We start from the raw sequence: 21,487 nt of genomic DNA, 5'->3' as shown, positions 1-21,487 counted from the left end.
GTGGTGGCAGAGAAAAGAGGTGAGGCAAGACCCCCAGTTACTAAAGAGAAGAGCCGAGATCCAGTTACCAATAGAGCAAAGACGAAGCGCTGTTACCGAAAAGAGCTAGAGCCAGTCAGCGGCAGTTACAGTGATCGGCAATTAGTAGCAGAAGTGGCGGCAATTAGAAGCAATAGTTCCTGAAGTAAGGATCCAGAGGAGAATTTGCTCGCATGCTGAAACCTCTTGTATATGTGCTATTTAAGTACCGCAGACTGCAGTCAAAAAGCCTGTTAATATCCCAAAGTGATACTGCTGTAGCAAGACACTCCTGAAGGAAGCCTAAAACTCGAGATGAAAGAAAAGTCCTAAAGACTTAAGTAAAAGACTTGACTGAATGTACGATACAGAGCCTCTGTAAGTTACTTCCCTTTGTATATTTTTTCTTATAATCTAGGAGATATGTTGTATATGGACTTAAGAATTAGTTTAATAGTAATAAGAAGTGTCCATAAGAGAGTGAATTGGCATGTTAGAAGTTGATATCTAATTTGTAAAAATAACCTCTTTGCGAGTAAACTAGAAGTTTAATAAGTTGAATTTGTAAGCAGAGAGTAAATAAATTTTAGAGTTAAACAGATTATTTAGTGTTGAAGTGAAAGGGTTCTTATTTTATACTAAAGATTTTATAGATGGGTAGAGAAAGCAATCTCCCTGTTGTTTGATTCATGTATGTTTCATATTAATGTAAATAAATGTGTTTTAATTATTTGTTAAAAGAGTGCTGCCTGATCCTTTATTTTACAACTGCACTGTTCCTAAATAAATTGGACTTTTGAGCAGGAAACAACTAAGACATTAGAAGCGCAGTTTTATTACTTAAGAACCACGACTGTTTATGTAAACTTAGTTGAAGGAATTTACGCTAGTAAAAGAGAGAGAAAGATCTACCAGAAGTTTTATTGAGTCTTATGCCGAATATTTCATATACTGATGGTGCAATCTGACAAATAAATTTTTCAGTGTTCATAGGCATACGACTAATAAATGCGGAAGGTGGATAAACGCAGTAAAGTAAGTGAGAATGGTTATGAGAGAGAAAGCGTGCACTGCTAATTAGTAAATAAGCATAGAGATATAAGAGAATAAAGATGTTACAATACAAGTATAGGAAAACATCACATTTATTGCAGCACTAACACACAGTACAGTTTTATAATAAGGTTTAAAAATTAAAATGAGAGTATACTTATTACGATTAAGTCCCTAACCCCTATAACTCTGTTGATTTCATGTATCGACTTACATCCTGCGAGAAGGAATGGAACCCGTACGTAAGTTGAGGGATGACTGTACTTAGATGCCATTTTTATTGACATTGGGAAGTATGGACCATTGGCCAGGAAATTTCTTCTGATATGTGCATCAATACAACTATTTTCCTCAAGATAGCAGATACAGTCAAAAAAATGTTTGAGTGGAATTAATATTCATTATGGATGTCAGAACATACCTGCAAGATGCAAACACGTTTAAAAGTTGATTCAGCCAAGTTTTTTTTTAATTTAAAAATATGTTCTAGAATGCTCAAGTTCAGCTAGGACACACGTTATCTTGAACGCTTTATTATAATGCTCAAAATAACTTGAGCTTGCCAGTGTAAAGGTTAAGAAAGATATAAAAAGGAACTACCATTACCAAAGAAATAACTAATCCAAAATATGAGGAATATAATTTATTCTATAAATAGAATGTTAGATTTGTATTCCCAGTGTTCTGCTAATCTAATTATTTCATTTATAATGCCAGTTTGTTTTATCACAATTAATAGGAATAATATGATAACTGCTGTGAAAGTAATTAAATGAAGTAGATGAAACATACGAGCTTAGCTCATTGAAACTGAAATTCTGTCTTAATGATACGGTTTTAAATTAATATATTTGACAATTCTTCAAGTGAAAAGGAGGTTTTTACTGTAAAAGATAAATGAGTAAAATACAATTTTTGTAGATTTATTTGATACTTCATTTGTGAAAATGTCTTAATTTTCTTTTTAAGATTTATTTGTATCAAGGTAAATTGCATATAATTCCTGTTGCCAAGAATCCAGCTGAAATCACTTCACTGCCTAAGGAAACACCCACGATTTCACATGCAATTTTAGTCATTAGGCAGCATTCCTGTTATGCTTTAGCCAATGATGCTGTACAAAAATCGATCGAGCATCGTATATGTGGGTAAGTGTTACTAAATTTTAATTAATACAATATATGCAACAATTACTATACTGATATTACCCTACAGTTGCAAGCATAATGGATTGATTGAGCTTGCAACTTTATATGTGGTCTTACTCTAGGTCATCACTTCCATAGAATTTCTTAGTGTTTATTAACTATTAGAAATTCATTCTTAAGAAAGAAAATGCTTAACTAAAATATACTGTTAGCAAAAGAAAATGATGAAATCTGTATTCAAATGTATACGGATTTCCTAATGTATACAAATATCCTAATGTATGTTAGTACTTTGGATGGGAAGAGATTTGAGAAAGGGGGGGGGGGCATGTTTACACGAACAGGGCCAACAGTGCAAAGTCAGCTACATGAAGATAAACTTCTTGATTGTAAGGCAGTTTCAAGTATAGTTATGCGGGCATCAGGGGTGGCTCGTGCATAGGCACTGCGGAACTGCAGCACCATCAATTTTTCTCGATTTATAAATATATTTATTAATTTATTTATATTTGCTTGTAATATTTAATTTTATCATCAACAATCCTATACCATTCTCTTATTTTGTATAAAAAAATAATAAAAATCCATCTTGTAGCACTTGAGAGGGCGAAGGACACTAGCAGCACCGTGTTTACCACAGTGTCACATTGCTACGCTCTCAAGCATATGCAGGTTATTAGCATAATGCACCACTGTCCATCGTGCAGTTCCACTGTTGTTTATATGCAGTTTGTGCCGGTAGTAGAGTTTCGTAGTGCTTATCGTGTTTACTCCGTCTCTTTAAATATTTGGACATTACAATTAAAGGATTTAATTGTAATGTCCAAAAATTTTAAATCCCCTTTAATTACAGTTAAAGGAATGGATTTTATTTTTAAGTAATTTTGAATTATACTAAACTGTATAATTTTATTGATAATAAACAATATTTTTTCATGTTTAATTTTTTTAAAAATTTTTACCATAATTTTGATATTTTATCCAAACACGTATATACAGTACTTACAGTGTGTATGTATATTTCGAAAGTTGCAGCACCCCCACGAGCCGCCACTGGTGGGCATACTTCAAATTGGGGGAAATGGAGAATGAAACTTATTTGTGCCTATGGCTCCACAGAAGGTTCTTCTAAAGGAGGAATTTTTTTGAGTCATTAGAACAGGCAGCTGCCATAAAGAAAATAGAAAAAGTGGTCCTTGTTGGAGGTCTGAACAACAGAGTATGAAATGAGTCCCACCAGGTATATAGGAACATTTTGGGAAAATCTGGACAAAAGAGCAAAGCTAATAATAATGGTAATAACTGGACTTCCTCTCAAGACATGGACTAGTCATTAATAATGGCATGTTTCAACATAAAGATGTAGTCGAGTTCACATGGAGAGAAGAAACAAGAAATACGAAAAGCCAAATTGATACTATCAGTGACATTGATACTGATATCATCATGCTGGTTCAGGATAGAAGAGTGTCCAGAAGATTTGAAATTGGAAGTGATCATTACTTAGTACTAAGCAGGATAAAAATGGATATCATCATCAAATTTCTGACATGTTCCCTCAAGGGGTGTACAGGATATGATAGTACTACATGAAAAATTTACATCATTACTAACTTCCTATCTACAATTTTCCTCCAAATCAGTCTGTTAGCTGTCAACACTCCAACATTGTTCAGATCTTATATTTCTATCTTCTAAGGCACTTTTTACTGTATCAGTTCACCTATATCTTAGTCTTACTCTAGGTCTTTTTCCAGCCAACATGGAAGAGAACACTTGTTTTGCTAATCTTTCCCATCCCAGACTTATAAGTGACCATACCACCTGAAATTCGCACTGGTAACACATTCCTGGATGCTAACAATGTCAAGTTCTTTCCTAATATCCTTGTTTTTAATATGATAATTGCCATTGATGCCATCTGTTCATGCCCCTAATCTTTCACAGGACTCTCATATCTTCGGTCTCTAGTCTTTGGTCAAGTGTTTTACTTCTCACCCAGCTCTCAGATCCATAAGTTAAAATTGGCTTGAACACTGTCTTGTATACAGCTAGTTTAGTGTTTGGCTAATTTCTCTCTTACTCCATATAAATTTATTCAGCTGACTTCCCACCATACCAGCTTTGTTGATTTTGTTGTCTATTTCCATATTTAGTTTATCATCTTCACTAAAAATCGTGTCTAAGTAGCTAAAATGTTTTACTTGTTCTATAGGTTCTCCATTCACAATGCAGTTGATATTTTAATGCTTCTGCCATTTTAATTGTCTTGTTATTGCTGACCTTCAAACCAAATCTATTACAAGAGTTATTCAATTTAGTCAGGGAAACTTGCAGTGGATTTATTTAGAAGTATAACATCATCTGCTTAAAGCAAACAGCTGAGATTAACATCTCTAATTTTGATATCATGTTTAATACCACTTTCTTTCATATTGTGATCCATATAGATAATGAAATACTGAGGGGATAATGTACATCCTTGTCTGACACCACATTTAACATTAAACCATCTTCCTGTACTTCCTTCAATTCTAACTGCTGACTTACAACTTGAATAAAGACTAAATATTGCTTGATATAATGCCCCATTGACACCATAGAACTGTAGCGTTTTGAATAGCTTCTCTCTTGGCACCTTGTCATATACCTTTTCCAGATCTACAAAACTTAAATCCAGCTGTTCTTCACCAAGTTTTTCTTCCACAATCCTTCTCAAGTATACTTGCATATATCTTACCAGGAACACTCAGTTGAGAAATACCTCTGTAATTCTAACATTCAGTTTTATTTCCCTTTTTTTTTTATATATGGGTACTATGAGAGAGCTCTACTCCAATCATCTGGAATTCATCCCTCTGTTCAGGCCTTCTGAACTATGCAATGCAGCCACTGTAAGACTTTTATACCTTTATACTTGAGCATTTCTGGTCGAATATCATCTACTCCTGCTGCCTTTCCACATTTCAGGCTTTTGATGGCTTTTTTCTACTTCAAGTATGGATATGTATTCCTGACTGCATGCCTGGTCAGTGTTTTTTACCACTGTGCTGTCATCACTGCTTGTTTCATTAAGCAATTTTTCAAAGTAATTACTCCATACTTCAAGGATATCTTTTGCTCCCGTTTTCATGTCACCTTTATCATCTCTAACTCCTTTTACAGCACTCTTTCCTCCATTTCTGAGCTTCTTCAACAACTTCCAGAATATCTTGCCACCTTCTTGATATTTATTTTCTATGTTCTCACCAAAGTCCTCCCATGACTTTAGTTCAGCTAGTTTTATGCAATGTTTAGCTTTCTTACATTTGTCTCTGTATTCTCTAAGAGCTCAAGCTTAATTAATTGCCAGGAACTTTTGATATGCTGTCTTCTTTTCCTTTATTGCCTCTTTAACTTCCTGTGTCCACCATGGAGTTCTGATTTTTCTTTCCTTACAGACAACCTCACCACATGCCTCTCTGCAGAATCAATCAATGTTTTCTTCAGAGTTTGCCACTGAATCTCCAAGGTTTGATTCCTGTTCTCAAACTCTTTCATTTTTTCTTCAATAATCTTTGTGTATTTTAGTCTACAGTTTACATCTGAGAGCTGCTCAACTTTTATTCACTTTAAAAACTTTCTTACATGCTATTCTTTTCAATATGAAATTCAATTTTATCCTGCTCAAGACTAAATAGTGATCACTTCCAATTTCAAAACCTCTGTACACTCTGGTGTTCTGCACCAGGGAGAAAACATCACTATCAACAATAACATAGTCAGTGAGACTTTTCTTATTCCTTGCCTCTTCTCTCCATGTGAATTTGTGCACATTTTTTATGTTGGAACATGGTGTTAGTAATAACCAGTCCATGTCCTGAGCAAAAATCCAACAGATATTTACCATTATTATTAGCTTTTCTCTTTTCTTCAAATTTTCCCAAAATATTTTTGTATGTCTGACAATCATTTCCTACTCTGCTATTTAGATCCTCAACAATGAACAACTTTTCCTTTTTCATTGTGTCAGTTGCTTTCTCTAAAGCCTCACAAAATTCCTCTGCTTCTATCTTAGTTACTTATTTGTGCCTGTCTGACCATAGGCACAAATAAGTGTCATTGTCCAGTTCCCCATTCTCATATTTGCCCACATCACTCTACTTGATACTGCCTGCCATTCGAGAAGATTAGTCTCCTATTTAGTGTTGAATACTATGACTACTCATTCATTTCCTTGATCGTCATTGCCTGAATATAACATTGTATTTATTGCTCAGAAAGATCTAACCAGTTTTTTCTTTTTTGTTTCAGTCAACACTATTATGTCGATCTGGTACTTATCCAATTCCTCAGCTAGCTCCATTTCTTTGCCATTCAGTCTTCTTATGTTGATAGTGCTGATCTTGAACTCTGGTGATATTGAATTGGGTTGGGTTTTAGGATTTGTTCCAGTAGCTGACTTTTCCTGTTCACCATGGTTCCCTGGCAAAAACAACAGGGGCCTTGTTTAACTTACCGACTCCTCAGCTGGCATGAAATTCTGTCATGTTGTACCATGATTTGATATTTTGGTTTAAGCCAATAAGAATACAACTTGGTTGGCTAAATCCCAAATTGCCAGTCCGTCCTCATTCAGTATCCAGGTAGATACATAACAGGGTGCACCTTGAGAATGTTTGGATTGAACATTAGGTCAGAAGCCCTGATCGGTTCTCCGCATTTCTTTAAATCTATGTGGAGGTCTCCTCTCATTTATATAGCTTTGACCCTTAAGCACCCCTAAAAAATGGATATCACATTGAAAATAACAGTAGTATGTAAGAAACTTTTAAGAAGAATTAAAGTTGAGCAGCCTTTACAAATAAATTGTAGATTTACCTGTGGATCCAAGAAGTTAAGGAAGCATTTCAAAAGTTCCTAGTAAATAAGTCTGCAGATGTCCTAAAAGAATACAGAGAAAAATGATGAAATAAGATAAGTTATGTGTAAAAGTAGTTAAATAAAAGTCTTGGGATGACTTTGGTAAGAGTATGGAAAATAAATATCAGGAAGGTGGCAAAAATGTTCTGAAGGCTATTGAAGAAGTTTAGAAATAAAGAAAAGAGGTACTGTAAGAGGAATCAAAGATGATAGTGGTGACATGAAAATAAAAAATAAGGATATCCTGGGTATCTAGAGTAATTACTTTGAAAGACTGGTAAATGAACCAAGCAGTGACAGAACCATACTAGAAAATTTTCAAGAGGAATGCAAAGAGGAGTACATATCAATTTTTGAGATTGAAAATGCCATAAAAAAATTTGAAATGTGGATAGGTAGCTGGAGCATATGATATTTGACCAGAAATGCTTAAGTATGAGGGTGTAAAAGTTTTGCAGTGGCCACACTGCATAATTCAGAGGACCTGGTCAGAAAGTCGAATTTCATATGATTGGAGTGAGCTCTCATAGTACACATCTGTAAAAAAAAGGAAATAAAGCTGAATGTGAGAATTGCAGAGGAATTTCTCTACTAAGTGTTCCAGGTAAGATTTATGCTAGCATATTTAGAAAGAGATTGAGAGATTGTTCAAGAGAAACTTGGAGAAGAACAAACAAACTTGAACCCTGAACTTTGTTCTTCTCCATGTTCAGGTCAAATAGAGGTCAAGATCAGATTTGTACTTTAAGACAAATAGTTGAGAAATCGTGGGTATATGACAGGGATCTGTACTTAAGTTTTGTAGATATGGAAAAGGCATACAGCAAAGTGCCCAGAGAAAAGCTTTTCAAAACACTACAATTATGTGACGTGAATGGAATATTATACAGAATAATACATAATCTATATTTAAGTTGTCACTCAAGCAGTTAGAATTTGAAGCAAATGCAGGAAATGGTTTGATGTAAAATCAGGGATAAGACAATGGTGCACATTATTTCCACTCTTATTCATCATCTATATTGATCACATAATGAAAGAAAGTGGCATTAGACCTGATATTAGAATTGGAAATGTCAAACTTAGCTCTTTACTTTATGCAGATAACGTTGTACTCCTAAGCATCTAGTGCAAATCTCCAAGAGTCTCTAACTAAATTGAATAACAGCTATAACAAATTTGGCATGAAAATCAGCAATAAAGTGACCAAAAACTATGAACATAGGCAGGCACATAGAAAACTTCAGCTGCTTTCTGGATGAATTGTTCTTAAAGAACAAGTAAAATATTTCAGCTATTTAGGCACAGTTTTTAGTGAAGATGGCAAGTTCAATCTGGAAATAGACAACAGAATAAGCAAAGCTGGTATGATGGATAACTAGCTGAATAAATTTATATGGAAGAAGAGAGAAATTAGCCAAAACACCAAACTAGCAATGTTCAAATCAGTTTTAAGTTATGGATCTGAGAGTTGGGTTAGAAATAAAGCACTTGATCAAAGACTAGAGACCACAGATATGAAGATTCTGAGAAAAATTAGGGGAATGAACCTATGGCGTCAGTGGCAGAATTATTTTAAAAATGATAATGAATTATGTTAAAATGAATGAAAAAATTAATTATATTAAAAACAAAGAGCTTATAATGTTAGCATTCAAGAATGAATACTGAGAACTAAGCTAATATGGTATGGTATAGCCACTTAAATAGATTGGATGAGGAAATGCTAGCAAAACAAGTGCTTGATGCCAAGCTGGTAGGAAAGAGACCCAGATGTCTAGGTGGATTGATTCAGTCAGAAGTATCTTAGAAGTACAAAACGTTAGATATGAAAATATTGTAGTGATCACAAGTAATAGATTGATTTTGTGGAAAATAATTGATAGGAGGTTAATAATAATGTAAACTTAATCATATAGTTCTGTAATAGTAACCTGAATACCCCCTTGAGGGTACATATAAGGAAATTGATGACGATGATGACAATATTTAAGCTGTAAGTCAGCAGTTGATTTGAAGGAGTTATAGGTAGATGGTTTGATGTTAAATCAAGTGTGTGTGACAAGGATATACATTATCTCCACTGTTATTCATTGTCTACATGGATCACATTATGAAGGAAAGTGCTGTTAAATCTAATATCAAAATTGGCTATTTTTGATATTAGATTTGGCTCTTAACTTTATTGTGGATGATGTTATGCTTCTGAATAAATCTGGTACAAGTCTGCAAGATTCCCTGAATAATTGAATAACTGTTATAATAAATTTAATATAAAAATCAGCAATAAAAAGACAAAGACAATGAAAATAGACAGAAACATTGAAAACATGAACTGAATGATGGACCTATAGAACAAATAAAACATTTCAGCTGTTTAGGCACAATTTTTAGTGAAGATGGCAAATTAAATACGGAAATATACTATAGAATTAGTAAAACTGGTATTGTAGAAAACCCACTGGATAAATTTATATCAAATAAGAAAGAAATTAGAACACTAAATTAGCTCTATACAAGATAGTGTTTAAACCAATTTTAACTTCTGGATCTGAATACTAGCATTCAGAGTGCTAGCATTCTTATTTACATGTGACATTCCTGTGACGTCATATGGCCACTCCCATAGAATTAGAAATAGGTTATACTCATCCAGAACAAAAACATTATATGATATTATAAAATCAATTATTGCAAAGAAATTATTTTCTTGTTCAATTTTTCCATTCAGGTGTAAGCAAACAAGCTTTACTGCAAGTATCTTCATGACTAGATTATTTGTATGTATAGAGGCTGATTATTTCACAATATTTGTCTTAGTGTGCAAAGCACATTTCCTTTTGGACATGCTTAATACTCAGCTTTGTAGAAGGGCCACATCTAGATAAAGGTTTGAAACTGGTTTGGGTAGTGGCCCTCTCATAATACTTAGCATTATTCATATCCAAAAGAAGTGCAGGTTTACGTGATGGGATGTCAAGGCAGTTGATTTGAAATCATCAGTCTCTGTATACAAGTAGTCTAGTCATGAAGATATTTCACTTTAAAACTGTGTTTGTGTACAGTTGGATGAAGAATTAGAACAATAATACATATATATAATTTCTTAGCAACTTTAATTTAATTACCCAAGTGAACTTTCTACAAAATCAATTAAGTAAAAACATTACTCTAATGTAAAATTAAATTATTTTCAGTAATTTACAAGATAATGATGAATTTCATTTCAGTCTAAATAGTAATTAATAATATTGATAGTACAGATAAAATTAGATTTGAATTACTTAGAAATAATGGATATTAAAGATCAAACATTATTTCAAACTGAATATGCAGATGCTTGGGTAGTGCTCATGTCTTAAGTAGTGCAAGTAAGGCAATTCCAGTACAAGAATTGTATTCTCATAAGCTCTCTGGTCAAATTTTTGAAACATTTGAAAAGTTTCTGCATATACTCAGCTTTGAAAATAACAATGTGTAATAAAATATTAATTATATATTAATTCATAATACATTAATTAAATATTAAAGATGGTAGTAATGTCCCATGTAGCAGTGAGTTTGAGGCTATCTGGTATGAATTGGAGGCTAACAGAATGAAATGTATGGTGGGGTTGTTTCTACAGATCTGGCTGCTCATTTGTAGCAGACGAAGAAATGCATTGCCAATTTAGCCTTATGGGTACGAAATGAGTGATCATTATGGGTGACTTTAATTATCCAAATGTTGATTGGTTAGAAGAGAGATCTCATTATAAAAATGAAGAAAAATTTATTGAATTGTTCCGAGACAATTTTTTTCAACCAGTACTTGAAAGAAGGAACTCAAGATGAAAGAGTGTTAGATTTGTTCATAGCATCAGAAGAAGTTCTGTTAAGAATATGACTATTTTACTATCAGTTGGTGACAGTGATCATGCCATGCTTTCTTGAGAAGTATCTAATTATATTGATGTTCCCATTCAAACAGGTTATATGCTGAACTACAAAGCTGGAAATTATAATCAGCTTAGGAGAATACTATCTGTGGTCCCATGTATCAGTTACCGAATAGGAAAATGTTAGCGATGCATGGGAATCTGATAAAGTGCTTAAATGAGGTGGTATCTGATTGTATCTCTAGTGTTCAAAGAATAAATAGATTGGAATAATCTTTTTATTCCAAAATGTATAACTTTACACTTTTGCCACTTTAAATTAATATCTGTTATGTTTTGTCCAGGGGTGCTTAAGGGTCAAAGCTGTATAACTGAGAGGAGACCTCCACATAGCCTTTAAAGGAATGCGAAGAACCGACCAGGGCTTCTGACCTAATGTCCACTCCTCACCTTCTCGTGGTGCACCTTGTTGGGTATCTACTTAGATACTGAATGAATGAGGATGGACTGGCAATTTGGGATTTAGCTGACCAAATTGTATTCTTATTGGTTAAACCAAAATAAAAAATGATGGTACGACATGACACAATTTCATACTGACTAAGGCATCGCCCGGTGAAACAAGGCCCCCGTTGTTTTCGCCAGGGAACCAGGGCGAACAGCGAAAAGTCAGCTACTGGAACAAATCTGAAAACAAACCCCAACTCAACATCACCAGAGTTAAAGATCGGTACTATCAACATAAGAAGCCTGAATGGCAAAGAAATGGAGCTAGCTGAAGAATTAGATAAGTACCAGATCGACATAATAGGGGTGACTGAAACAAAAAAGACAAAAACTGGTGAGATCTTTCTGAGCAATAAATACAAATTGTTATACTCAGGAAATGACAATCAAGGAAAAGAAGGAGTAGCCATAGTATTCAACACAAAATACGAGGCTAATCTTCTTGAATAGCAGGCAGTCTCAAGTAGATTGATGTGGGCAAATATCAGAATGGGGAATTGGACAATGAGACTTATTTGTGCCTATGGTCCCACAGAAGGTTCTACTAAGGTAGAAGTGGAGGAATTTTTTCATGCTTTAGAAAAAGCAACTGACACAATGAAAAAGGAAAAGTTGGTCCTTGTTGGGGATATAAATAGCAGAGTAGGAAATAATTGTGAGACATACAAAAATATTGGGAAAATTTGGAGAAAAGAGCAAAGCTAATAATAATGGCAAATATCTGTTGGATTTCTGCTCAGGACATGGACTGGTTATTACTAACACCATGTTCCAACATAAAAATGTGCACAAATTCACATGGAGAGAAGAGGCAAGGAATAAGAAAAGTCTCATTGACTATGTTATTGTTGATAGTGATGTTTTCTCCCTGGTGCAGGACACCAGAGTGTACAGAGGATTTGAAATTGGAAGTGGTCACTATTTAGTCTTGAGCAGGATAAAATTGAATTTCATATTGAAAAGAATAACATGTAAGAAAGTTTTAAAGCAAATAAAAGTTGAGCAGCTCTCAGAGGTGAACTGTAGACTAAAATACACAAAGATTATTGAAGAAAAAATGAAAGAGTTTGAGAACAGGAATCAAACCTTGGAGATTCAGTGACAAACTCTGAAGAAAACATTGATTGATTCTGCCAAAGAGTCATGTGGTGAGGTTGTCTGCAAGGATAAAAAAATCAGAACTCCCTGATGGATACAGGAAGTTAAAGAGGCAGTGCAGGAAAAGAAGAAAGCATATCAAAAGTTCCTGTCAAATAAGTCAGCTTGTGCTCTTAGAGAATACAGAGACAAATGCAAGAATGCTAAACACTGTGTAAAACTAGCTAAACAAAAGTCATGGGAGGACTTTGGCAAGAATATAGAAAATAAATATCAAGAAGGTGTCAAAATATTCTGGAGGTTGTTGAAGAAGCTTAGGAATGGAGGAAAGAGTGCTGTAAAAGGAGTTAGAGATGATAAAGGTGACATGAAAACGGAAGAAAAAGATATCCTTGAAGTATGGAGTAATTACTTTGAAAAACTGCTAAATTAAACAAGCAGTGATGACAGCACAGTGGTAAAAAAACACTGACCAGGCATGCAGTCAGGAATGCATATTCATACTTGAAGTAGAAAAAGCCATCAAAGGTGGAAAGGCAGCAGGAGTAGATGATATTCGACCAGAAATGCTGAAGTACGGTGGTATAAGAGTCTTACAGTGGCATAGTTCAGAAAGCCTGGACAGAGGGACAAATTCCCGATGATTGGAGTAGAGCTCGCATAGTACCCATATATAAAAAGGGAAATAAAACTGAATGTGAGAATTACAGAGGTATTTCCCTACTGAGTGTTCCTGGCAAGATCTATGCAAGTATAGTTGATAAACGGTTGAGAAGAACTGTAGAAGAAAAGCTTGGTGAAGAACAAGCTGGATTCAGGATAGAGGCTGTCAGGATCAGATCTTCACTTTACGACAAATAGTCGAGAAAGCATTGGAAGATAACAAAGATCTATATTTAACGTTTGTCGATTTGGAAAAGGCTTATGACAAAGTGCCAAGAGAGAAGCTATTCAATACACTGCAATTATATGGTGTCAATGGGGCATTATATCAAGCAATACTTAGTCTTTATTTGAGTTGTAAGTCAGCAATTAGAACTGAAGGAAGTACAGGAAGATGGTTTAATGTTAAATCTGGTGTGAGACAAGGATGTACATTATCCCCTCTGTTATTCATTATCTATATGGATCACATTATGAAGGAATGTGGTATTAAACCTGATATCAAAATTGGAGATGTTAATGTCAGCTCTTTGCTTTATGCGGATGATGTTATACTTCTAAATAATTCCGCTACAGGTCTGAAAGATTCTCTGACTAAATTGAATAGCTGTTGTAATAGATACAATAAAAAGACAAAGACAATGAAAATAGGCAGAATCATTGAAAATATCAACTGTATTGTGAATGGAAACCTGTGGAACAAGTAAAACGTTTTAGCTACTTAGGCACGATTTTTAGTGAAGATGGTAAATTCAATATAGAAATAGACAACAGAATCAGCAAAGCTGGTATGGTGGGAAGTCAATTGAATAAATTCACATGGAATAAGAGAGAAATTAGTTGGAACACTAAATTAGCTGTATACAAGACAGTGTTCAAACCAGTTTTAACTTATGGATCAGAGAGCTTGGTCAGAAGTAAAACACTTGACCAAAGACTAAAGACCGCAAATATGAGAGTCCTGAGAAAGATTATAGGCGTGAACAGATGGCATCAATGGCAATATCATATTAAAAACAAGGATATTAGGAAAGAACTTGACATTGTCAGCATCCAGGAATGCGTTAGCTGAGCTAATCTCAGGTGGCATGGTCACTTAAACAGATTGGGCGAAGAAAGATTAGCAAAACAAGTGTTCTCTGCCTGGTTGGTAGGAAAACGACCCACAGGAAGACCAAGATATAGGTGGATTGATACGGTACAAAGTGTCTTAGACGATAGAAATATAAGATCTGATAATGTTGTAGTCTTGACAAGTAACAGACTGATTTGGAGGAAAATTGTAGATAGGAAGTTAGTAATGATGTAATTTTTTTTCATGTAGCACTATCATATCCTGTATCCCCTTTGAGGGTACATGGCAGGAATTTGATGATGATGATGTTTTGTCCACACTGTCAGCCTCTTTAAATCATCCTGCAAGCTTTACATCATCTTGATTAACTAATACCATACCTAACTTTGCGTCATCAGCAAAAAATTGGATACCTCCCTTCAGTTTATTTCCTATATCATTTATGTATATAGGAAATGATATCTATATCACCTGTTTCACATACATCCCCATTTGCTTCAGTTTGTATTAGAGTTCCATGTAGTATCCTGTCAAATGCCTTTGCAAAATTCAACAGTATCATCGTGAAGCGATTTCCCTTATCCAGGTTATCTGTTACTATTATGAATAGTTATTAATTTATTACTCATGACCTGCTGTTCACAGAGCAATGATATCCCTCATAGAGAGTATCATATTCTTATCCAGTTATTCAGTAAATCTCTTTTTGACTAACTTTTCCAATACTTTTGCCTGAGATACTGTTTGGTCCATAATTTGCTACTACAGACTTAGATCCTCCTTTATGTAAAGGAATTATTTTGTTCTCCTTTTACTCTCGGGAATTTGCCAGAACTAAGACTTAAATTAAACCATCTAGTCAAAGTCAAATGTGAGCTGATATCTATATTCCATCTAATCCTAGAACTGTATATGCATTGAGATTCTGCAATATCTAAGTACCTCCAATTCATCAACCTCTGTTTTCACATCAGTTCCTTTCATCACCTCTGCCACAGCAGTATCCTTACTTGGATGATACCACTCTAAAGGGTTCACTCAGTAGCCCAACTATTTTGTTTGCCTCTGTCACCTCTCTGCCATCAGCAGTCATTAAAATTATCCTTCTACAGTCATTCTTCCTTCTGCTTGCCACACATAAACAAAAATTCTATTTGGGATTTCCTTTTTGCCTGCTCAGTTAATTTCTTTCTTGTAATCTAATTTTACCTTCCTTACCATGCCGGTCACCTTTCTTGCTTGACTGTTCACGAACTTGCTGCTCACCTTTCTAATTATGTACCCTCCACAACATTTTCTTTTTGCAGCTCATGCTTAACTACTCATCCACCTATCCCCTTCCTGATTTACTCTCCTAATCTTGGGTATACAGTCTGATATTGCTTCCTCCAGATACTCTTTGACTATCTCCCTTGCACTGTGAATATCTTTCTCTTGCCGATTTTTATGCCATGTTACTGCTTCAAGCTGTCTTCCAAGCTTGTCATATTTTCTTTATTTTCAGAGTTAGATCTATCTGATCCCTTATTAATCCTGAAGATGCTACTGATTTACAATCTGTTGGTAAGCAGTGGATCAGTGGGTCGGTTGATGACCAGACCATTTAACCTGATGCCAATGGACATTTTTTCACTGAGCTTTTATAAAAAATAAAAATGTCAGTCAATAAGAATTTGAGCTCAGTTGCATTGTTTATTATGCACTATTACTTAATTCATGATTGCAGCTGTGCTATGGTTTGCTACCTCCCAAGTCAAGACTAAATGATCATTCTCCTCAATTGGAGGCAATGTGGCCAAATTAGTTATGGACAGGTCTTGTGATCCTATAATCAGATCCAACACTCATGAACTCCGAGTCCCGCATACCGCTTCAAGTAATTATCTCTCATTAAGTGCATAAATTCCATTTGCTTCCTGCCACATGATATTTCCTCCTTCCAGTCTGAATCTTCCAAGTTGAAGTCCACCATAATAATTACATAATAGATGCTGAAAGTTTTTCCACTTGGTTATACTATAAATTAAAAATGCCAAGAAATTATATTCTTGGTTTAATCCTTTATCCAGTGTAAGCAAACAAAGTTTGCATGTGAAGTAACTTCATGACTGGGCAACTCTTATATAGAGGCTAATGACTTCACATTACTTGCCTTAGTACCCTATAATGCAAAGTACATATCCTTTCAGACATATATAATGTTATGCAGTATGGAAAAGGTCACTACCCAGGCTGGTTTCGACTTTTATTGAGGTGAAAAGTAAAGGGGTGCAAGAGAGCCTGATAGTATTAGGAGAAAGAAGAGGCAGATAGATAGTATGAGAGAGATAAAGAAAAGATCTTAGCTCTTTTCTATCTTCATATAGCCAAAGGCTATCAGTTTTCCTTTTTCACCAATCTCATATAGATGAACAACCAAAAGACCAACTGAAACTGAAGCACAAAGATGACTGATACCAAGTAGTTAGCCCCATCTGGGTTATAACTGCCTTGAGTTAGCCTTCTTTGCCTGGGATTGCTCTCCAGTCATCCTTGCAATTGACTATGATACCACATTGAATTAAGAGGATGGAACTATTTAAAAAATCTCTCATAGCGAGGATAGACAGCATTTTATCTCCCCCTGGTGAATATTATATAATCTGGATGGTCTACACCATCTAGTCAAAAATTTAATATATCTTAGAATGCTTCTTTCTAAATACAAAAAATCATCTGGTTTTAGGATGTCATTTTGCTGGTTTTTAAGTCCATGTTTCTTTCTGACCTTCTGCAAATGATGTTTTAATTCATTAATTATAAAAATCAAAATTCTCTTCCCATTGCTGACAGGTGGTGGCTACTGCAGAAAAATAACCCGTTCTGTTGTAAGTAACGGAATGCCCAATACGTTAAATAATCTGTTCCAAATATGCAGGGCAAGAGGGCAGCTATAGAATGCATGTTCTACCATTTTCCAATTGGTAACAGATGTCACAGATTGCTCTTACAATGTTAAAGTACCTCCATTCGATGGTATTGACTGGAAGGTGGCCATTTGCAATTCTCCAAGCAAGATCCCTCCTGTTAGGGTATCCTTGGAATTTCAATAAGTTATGGAACAAAGTATTGTTGTCGGTACCCAACTGTGGAAGTTTGCAATGAAAAAGATTAAAGATTTCTTTATACCAAATTTTACTTTTTTTAATGGAAAGAATGTCAATGCCAAAGTGTTGTAGCTGTCTTAGAGTTAAGCATAGTGTTGTAGTATTTAGGAACAATCTCAGCTTTCAGACCTTTATAATTATTCATTAATTTACTCCAAACAGAGGAAGATGAAAACATAGGTTAGTACAGGAGTAGGTCTGCAATATTTTATGGAATTTTGAAGCTGTAATGCTTAACATCAGTGAAAGCCAGACCCAGAAGTGATACCAAGGTTGAAGTAATGCAGAAGTCATATTTCTGTGTACAAATAGACAAAAGGTGTCACACCTTATTACTAAGATACTCTGGATTAGAGATAGATGTTGAAAGTTTTTCCGCTTGGTAATACTATCAATTAAAGGTGCCAAGAAATTATATTCTTGGTTTAATCCTTTATCCAAGTGTAAGCAAAAACAGTTTGTGCGTCTGGACAACTCGTATATAGAGGCTAATGACTTCACATCACTTGCCTCAGTATCCCATAATGCAAAGCACATATTCTTTAGGACATGAATAATGCTATGTATTATACATGTCCTTAAGTGAAGGGCCACTGGATAGTGATCCTTCCCATAATGCATAGCATACATGTTCGAAAGGATATGTTCTTTGCATTCTGGGATACTTATATATATCGAAGCTAATGATATCACATCATTAGCTTCTATATATAAGTTGCTCAGTTGGGAAGTTACTTCACATGCAAACTTTGTTTGCTTACACTTGGATAAAGGATTCAACTAAGAATATAATTTCTTGGCATCTTTAATTTATAATAATTACTCAACCTGCACTCATTGTACTAATCTGCTGATGTATGTAATCCACATCTTGGCTTATAGTGTTGTGATGCGAGAGACACTATACAGATTCCAACAATCGGCATGGTGGTTATAATGCTAAGATGTCGCAGTGGCTTTGTCGATCTGCATTTGCAAAGCTAATTTCTTCTGATTTTCTTTTTTTGCAGAGTTAGATACCTGATCCCTCGTTAATCCTGAAGATACTGCTGATTTACAGTCTGTTGGCAAGCAGTAAATCAATAGGTCAACTGATGAACAGATAATTTAATATGATGCCAATGGACATTTTTCACCTAGATTTTATAAAACTTAAAAATGTGTCAGGCAATAAGAATTTGAGCTCTGTTGTATTGTTTACTGTACACTGTTATTGTAATTATGATTGCAGCTATGCTATGCTTGGACACCTCTTGTCAGAAAGGAATCATTTGGAGAATTCATTTATAATTCATTGTTTCCTGTTATTCTACTTAATCTTGCAAGAGTTACATTTATTTTTTTCCTTAAATATTTCAAGGCTCTCCTTTTATATGGTAAAACTGAAGAAACTTTTGACATACTGCCTTGAAAATGTGATATCATTTCAGGAGAAAACATATTATCACTGTCATGATTCTTCCTTAAGGGTCAAAGCTGTATAACTGAGAAGAGACCTCCACATAGCCTTTAAAGGAATGCAGAGAACCGACCATGGCTTCTGACCTAATGTCCAATCCTAACCTTCTAATGGTGCACCCTGTTGGGTATCTACTTGGATACTGAACGAACGAGGATGGGCTGGCAATTTGGGATTTAGCTGACCAAATTGTATTCTTATTGGTTAAACCAAAATAAAAAATGATGGTACGACATGACAAAATTTCATACCGACTGAGGCATCGCCCGGTTAAACCAGGCCCCCGTTGTTTTCACCAAATTGTATTCTTATTGGTTAAACCAAAATACAAAATGATGGTACGACATGACAAAATTTCATGCCAGCTGGGGCGTCGCCCGGTTAAACCAGCCCCCCGTTGTTTTCGCCAGGGAACCAGGGCGAATAGCGAAAAGTCGGCTACTGGAACAAATCTGAAAACAAACCCTAACTCAACATCACCAGAGTTAAAGATTGGTACTATCAACGTAAGAAGCCTGAATGGCAAAGAAATGGAGCTAGCTGAGGAATTAGATAAGTACCAGATCGACATAATAGGGGTGACAAATATTGAGATCTTTCTGAGCAATTAATACAAAATGTTATATTCAGGCAGTGACAATCAAGGAAAAGAAGGAGTAGCCATAGTATTCAACACAAAATATGAGGCTAATCTTCTTGAATGGCAGTCAGTCTCAAGTACAGAAATGTGAGAATGGGGAACTGGACAATGACACTTATTTGTGCCTATGGTCCCACAGAAGGTTCTACTAAGATAGAAGTGGAGGAATTTTTTGAAGTTTAGAAAAAGCAACTGACACAATGGAAAAGGAAAAGTTGGTCCTTGTTGGGGATCTAAATAGCAGAGTAGGAAATGATTGTGAGACATACAAAAATATTTTGGGAAAATTTGGAGAAAAGAGAAGAGCTAATAATAATGGTAAATATCTGTTGGATTTCTGCTCAGGACATGGACTGGTTATTACTAACACTATGTTCCAACATAAAAAATGTGCACAAATTCACATGGAGAGAAGAGGAAGGAATAAGAAAAGTCTCATTGACTATGTTATTGTTGATAGTGATGTTTTCTCCCTGGTGTAGGACACCAGAGTGTACAGAGGATTTGAAATTGGAAGTGATCACTATTTAGTCTTGAGCAGGATAAAATTGAATTTCATATTGAAAAGAATAACATGTAAGAAAGTTTTAAAGCGAATAAAAGTTGAGCAGCTCTCAGATGTGAACTGTAGACTAAAATACACAAAGATTATTGAAGAAAAAATGAAAGAGTTTGAGAACAGGAATCAAACCTTGGCGATTCAGTGGCAAACTCTGAAGAAAACATTGATTGTTTCTGTCAGAGAGGCATGTGGTGAGGTTGTCTGCAAGGATAAAAAAATCAGAACTCCCTGGTGGACACAGGAAGTTAAAGATGCAGTGAAGGAAAAGGAGAAACCACATCAAATGTTCCTGTCAAATAAGTCAGCTTGTGCTCTTAAAGAATACAGAGACAAATGCAAGAATGCTAAACACTGTGTAAAACTAGCTAAACAAAAGTCATGGGAGGACTTTGGCAAGAATATAGAAAATAAATATCAATAAGGTGGCAAAATATTCTGGAGGTTGTTGAAGAAGTTTAGGAATGGAGGAAAGAGTGCTGTAAAAGGAATTAGAGATGATAAAGGTGACATGAAAACGGGAGAAAAAGAGATCCTTGAAGTATGGTGTAATTACTTTGAAAATCTGCTAAATGAAACAAGCAGTGATGACAGCACAGTGGTAAAAAACACTGACCAGGCATGCAGTCAGGAATACATATCCATACTTGAAGTAGAAAAAGCCATCAAAGGCTTGAAATGTGGAAAGGCAGCAGGAGTAGATGATATTTGACCAGAAATGCTGAAGTATGGTGGTATAAGAGTCTTACAGTGGCTGCACTGCATAGTTCAGAAAGCCTGGACAGAGGGACGAATTCCCGAAGATTGGAGTAGAGCTCTCATAGTACCCATATATAAAAAGGGAAATAAAACTGAATGTGAGAATTACAGAGGTATTTCACTACTGAGTGTTCCTGGCAAGATCTATGCAAGTATATTTGAGAAATGGTTGAAAAGAATTGTGGAAGAAAAGTTTGGTGAAGAACAAGCTGGATTCAGGCCAAATAGAGGCTATCAGGATCAGATCTTCACTTTACGACAAATAGTCGAGAAAGCATGGGAATATAACAGAGATCTGTATTTAAGTTTTGTCAATTTGGAAAAGGCATATGACAAGGTGCCAAGAGAGACGCTATTCAATACGCTGAAGTTATATGGTGTCAATGGGGCATTATATCAAGCAATACTTAGTCTTTATTTGAGTTGCAAGTCAGCAGTTAGAATTGAAGGAAGTACAGGAAGATCGTTTAATGTTAAATCTGGTGTGAGACAAGGATGTACATTATCCCCTCTGTTATTCATTATCTATATGGATCACATTATGAAGGAAATCGGTATTAAACATGATATCAAAATTGGAGA

General features: G+C 35.1%; 1 protein-coding gene across 3 annotated transcripts in view; it reads left to right on the top strand.

Moving 5' to 3' along the window:
- ecd (ecdysoneless cell cycle regulator) overlaps nucleotides 1-21,487 on the top strand; it is a 203,429-nt gene that overhangs the window by 23,087 nt on the left and 158,855 nt on the right. For all 3 annotated transcript variants that reach the window (XM_090398288.1, XM_090398289.1, XM_090398287.1), the window contains exon 4: nucleotides 2,041-2,219. In XM_090398288.1, the coding sequence (XP_090254414.1) occupies nucleotides 2,041-2,219 (179 nt within the window). The remainder of the gene's footprint in view (nucleotides 1-2,040; nucleotides 2,220-21,487) is intronic.

Source organism: Typopeltis vanoorti, chromosome 9 (genome assembly GCF_054136105.1).
Source record: "Typopeltis vanoorti isolate ZY-2024b chromosome 9, IOZ_Tvanoo_1.0, whole genome shotgun sequence".
Classification (NCBI taxonomy): Eukaryota; Metazoa; Arthropoda; class Arachnida; order Uropygi; family Thelyphonidae; genus Typopeltis; species Typopeltis vanoorti.
This window is presented reverse-complemented; position numbering and strand designations above follow the sequence as displayed.